General features: G+C 39.4%; 2 protein-coding genes across 2 annotated transcripts in view; both read right to left on the bottom strand.

Moving 5' to 3' along the window:
* Positions 1-459, bottom strand: part of LOC107493830 (uncharacterized) — a 2,258-nt gene extending 1,799 nt beyond the window's left edge. The window contains exon 1 of the mRNA XM_016114866.1: positions 33-459. Coding sequence (XP_015970352.1) covers positions 33-459 — 427 coding nt within the window. The remainder of the gene's footprint in view (positions 1-32) is intronic.
* Positions 460-581: 122 nt separating this feature from the next.
* On the bottom strand, positions 582-2,336 carry LOC107493829 (uncharacterized). The gene has a single exon (XM_016114865.1). The coding sequence runs from the start codon at positions 2,334-2,336 to the stop codon at positions 582-584; it is 1,755 nt and encodes a 584-aa protein (XP_015970351.1).
* Positions 2,337-4,887: the final 2,551 nt, after the last annotated feature.

A 4,887-nucleotide genomic window follows, 5' to 3' on the forward strand; every position in this document is an offset into this window, starting at 1 on the left:
CAGATGGTGTGACATGATTTTTGGGTCTATGCCTGGCATGTCGGCAGGTGTGCAGGCGAACAAATCCCTATTGGCCCTTATCATTTCGACCAAGGACTCCTTTAACTCACGTGGCAGGCTCTTGTTGATGAACGTGAACTTCTCCTCCGTGTCGCCGATCACGAGTTTTTCCAGATCCCCTTCTGGTTCTGGTCTAGGTTTGTCGTCTACTCTGGCGTCCAGGTCGGCTAGGAACACACTGGATGCCTCTCTGGATTTCCTTCTCAGGGATAGGCTGGCATTGTCGCATGCGACTGCCGTCTCGAGATCCCCTCTTATGGACCCTATGGATCCGTCGTCGGTAACGAACTTCATGACTAGCAGCTTAGTGTTGATTATCGCTTCAACATCGTTTATCGTCTTCCTTCCCAAGATGATATTATAGGCGGTGGAATCTCGGAGGATTACGAACTCGGCCATCGCCGATCTTCGACCTTGGGCTTGCCCTACCGAGATCGGTAGGGATATTACTCCGTCAGGTTTGATGAAGTAGTCGCCCAACCCAATGACCCCGTGCTGGTGAGTCGTCAGGTCGGCGTCCTTTAGCCCAAGTGCGTCAAACACGTTGTGGAACATGATGTTTGAATCAGCTCCTGTGTCGACAAGGATGCGTTTGACGAGGCCGGTTCCCACTCTGGCCGTAATGACCATGGGGGGTTTTCCGGGGCGTCGTCGAACCATTGATCTTCCGGGCCGAAAGAAATGGAGGGGGGTTTCTTAGAGTTTCGCACCAACGGGGAGGAGACCGTCAAGACCTTAGCATCTTTCTTGTATGCCGATCGGGATTTTGGCACGGCGTTTTTGGCTGTCACCACGTTTATCACAGTGAGGCCGTGGTCCCTTTCTTCTGGCTCTTGTCGCCGTTTCGCCGAGCGGGTTTTCCCTTCTTCGTCTTGGTCGCGGTAGCACCTCCTCGGTTCTCTGATAAGATGAGAGAATGCTGCTAGTTTACCTTCTCTTATCGCTTGTTCGAGCGCATCCTTCAGGTCGAAACAGTCCTGCGTTTGGTGGCCGTAACCCTTGTGGTAGTCACAATAGAGGTTCTTGTTTCCTCCCGTACGGTCCTTGAGTGGTCGGGGCTTCGGCAGAATTCCCTTCTCGGCTATTTGCTGATAGACTTCCATGATGGGGAGAGTGAGTGGGGTGTAGTTGGCAAATTTCCCAACCCGGGGAAACGGCCTGGGTGTCTTGCTTGGTGCCTCCTCCCTGGCTTGCTCCTTTGCTCTTTCTCCGTTACCCTGTTGCCGAGCTTGGCTGTAGCCGGACTGCCGCTTATTGGCAGCCACGACTCGGCTGACTTCCTCGTCGTTTATATACTCCTTGGCTACCGTCTGGATCTCGTGCATCGTCCACACTGGTTTCGTGGTAAGGTGCTTTCGAAAGTTTTCGTTGAGGAGGCCGTTCGTCAGGCAAAGGCTGGCCACCGAGTCGGTTAAGCCATCGATTTCCAAGCATTCATCGTTGAACCGATCCAGGTACCTCCTGGTCGGCTCTCTTTGTCTTTGGGTTACCCCCAAAAGGTTGATCGGGTGCTTTGCCTTTGCTATTCGCGTCGTAAACTGGGCCAGGAACGCACGACTGATGTCCGAGAAGCTGTAAATGGATCCCTGCGGGAGGCCGTTAAACCACCTGATCGCGGGTCCCGCCAGGGTCACCGGAAAAGCTCGGCATCTTACCTCGTCCCCTACTCCCTCTAGGTTCATCCTTGCCTCGAAGGCCGTGAGATGTTCTAGGGGGTCTTGAGTTCCATTGTACCTCATGTCCGTTGGTTTGTCGAAGTGTTTCGGCAACCGGACTTCGAGGATGGAACGGTGGAATGGGGTGACGCCCATTATCACAGGTTGTCGAGTCCTCCCGGACCTCATGTCCTCACGATCTCGTGCCATGCGGCGCGTCTCTCTGCCGCGGGAGTAGATGATGGTATCATTTCGTCTTCTCGGGATCGGGGACTCTTCACGGGTGCTTTCCACTTCCGTTCGGGATGCGGAGGTGCGTCGCTTGCGGCTTTGGTGGGAGTCCCTCTCCTGGCTCTCAGGGGACGGGGTGTAGCTGGGGTCGGTGCTTCGCCCATCGCGCTCTTGGTCGGCTAACTGTCGCTCCAAATTTTGGACCCTGTGCCGTAACTCCTGCATTATTATGGCGCTGTCGCCGCCCGTTCCCCCGAAGGGGCGCGTCCTCGTGCGTTGTTCAGTGTGTTGTCGGGGAGACCTTCGCCGACCTCTCAACGAGGCGATAGAGGCCGCCCCTTCCGCTCCGGCTCCTCGGCCCTGGTCCCCGGGACCCTGCACAACGTCCATTAAGGGCAGTCCCCACAGACGGCGCCAATGTTCGGTAGTCGATTTCCGGACAAGTCGGGTGATGATTGATGGGAGCGAGGATTCCTCAATCGCGGTTGTGTCGGGTTCCGGTTTGCCGTGAAGTCGAGCACTTGTCGTGAGAGAAATAGGGGGTGCCACCTGCAAAGACACTCCGACGATCTAGTCAATCAGTGTGCAGGTGGAGAAATGTTAGGTGAAAAGGTGACGTACCTCGAGGGAAGGGCAGGTCCTCCCCTATTTATATCGTGTCAGAGGTGGGCCCTACGAGGACAGGCCCACCTTCTTCGAAGCTTCCTTACAGCTGTAGCGAGGAGCTGTCAGGGACGCGTGTCCGGGTCGCGCTGTGAACAGTTTGCATCCGACCGTTCGGGTCGGGTCGTCACCGGGTCGAGTTGACCCGAGAATCACTTGGGCTAGGCCGTAACAATAACTAATCAATTATATAATCTTATTTGATTAGGATAAATATTTCATCATTTAATATTTTATTTGATTCATTAAATTACATTAATCATAACTTCAAATATTTAATTTAGTTAGAGTAAATATCAAATTATTTTAAATTTTGTTTGATTCATTAAACCAAATTAATTATAACTAATTTATTGTTTAATATGATCAACATAAATATTAAATTATTTAATAAATAATATATAAAGCAATGAAATAAATGAACTCAATTAATTTAAATTATTATCTTATAATTTTATACATTCCTTTTCTCCCTTTTTATTTTGTCCTTAAAGTAAAATATTTGTAATTTTTTATTTTTTTATCTTAATTTTGTTAATATGTTTCTATGATTTTGTTTTATATTAATTTTTTTATTTATTTTGATTAATAATTTTTAAGGGTATTATTATTTTATTTAAAGATAATTTAAATTTTTTGTAATATTTTTATAAAAATTGATTAATAGGTTTTTTTTAAAATATTTTTTTGAAATTTTTTTAATAAGATTGTATTTTGATTTTTCTCTTTCATCCTTTGTATTAATTAATTATATTAATCTTCTATTGTAATACATTTTTTATCTACTCCACACATTATCTTTTCTATCTTCTTTTACTTTTTTTAATTGCTCTTTTTACTTTATTTTTAATTATTTATTTTACTCTTACTTCTCATATATAGATTTATTATAACTCATCACAAGTTCTTTCTTAATTTAAGTAATTTTTTAGGTTATATTTTACTATTGATGCTTTTATTTTGTTTAGTGTATTTTTTTAGTCAGTGTTTAATATAATAATCTGTAAATATTTATTCTGTTATGTAAAAATTAAATTTCTGCACTTAATGATAAAGCTGTCGTAACATGTTTCAGATGGTGTTTTTCGATTTATTTTTTTTAACTCATTAAATTTATTTTATTATAATAAATTAATTATATCAACTAATTGATTTTGTTAATTATTTAAATATCATACAATTTATTATAATTTCTATCAATCAATTAATTGTAATTCAAATTTAATGATTATTTTGTTACGAAATTATTATTTCTTAATCTATTTATAGGCAATATATATTAATTATAATCGTAAATTAAGATATTTTACATTAAATTACTTATATAATAGTCATCTCATTTATTATCATAAATGCTGAATTAAATAAGTCACTATTACTTTTGATTTAGAATTAAATGAGAATAAAACCAGAGATACCATTTTATTTGGTCTTTCGGGTTTAATGGGTGTCACACTCAAATATAAATAGTGACTTCCGGATTTTAGTCTCCAACACATCGAAGTCATCTCTGTAACTCTTTTTCCATAAAAGGAATTTTGATTTAACTCTATCAGGGATACAGAAGGTTTTCAAAGAACAAAGGAATGATCTGAATTTGCGCGAATTTTAAATGTTCGAACTTATAACATTGTTTCAGTTTGTTGTCGTTACGAGAATGGCTCTAATTTATACGTGTCAAGGACTAGAATAGATTAAATATTATTTAAGTAATTTATTTCCAATATTGATATTTGATTAAATTAGTTTTAGAGAAATTTAAATTGTTGACTCAATTTATAAATTACGACTATTCTTTTTGAATGTATTATTTTTATATTTTTTTAATATAAAATTTCTTTTTTTTTTTACTATTTTTATATTTTTTAATATAAAATTTCTTTTTTTATTTTTAAGTTTATTTTCTTTCTTGGATATATATCACATTTTTTCTCATTTTATATTTCATATTAGTAATGTAATTATTAAGAAAAATATATTTAAAAAAGAAAAAGAAATATTAAAACACCACTATTTAAAAAAAAGAAAGCAGGGGAAAACGAAAAATTAAAACATCACTATTAAAAAAAACTGTTAATATGCATATGAATAGAGCTGGAATTGAGGAATATATATAGATATAAAAAATAAAAAATTATTGCACGATTGTTGAATAAAAAATAATCATATATATAAAACGAAATAATTATAGCAAAAAAATAATTAACATATGTGATTTAAATGTTTTTAATAATCAGTAATATGGAGTTTAACAAAATATAATTTATATATTTTTTTA

This window comes from Arachis duranensis, chromosome 6, assembly GCF_000817695.3.
Source record: "Arachis duranensis cultivar V14167 chromosome 6, aradu.V14167.gnm2.J7QH, whole genome shotgun sequence".
NCBI classification, from domain to species: domain Eukaryota; kingdom Viridiplantae; phylum Streptophyta; class Magnoliopsida; order Fabales; family Fabaceae; genus Arachis; species Arachis duranensis.

Bases quoted from the DNA above. Each gene is read 5' to 3' on its own strand.
- LOC107493829 (XM_016114865.1), bottom strand. From the start codon at position 2,336: ATGGACGTTGTGCAGGGTCCCGGGGACCAGGGCCGAGGAGCCGGAGCG.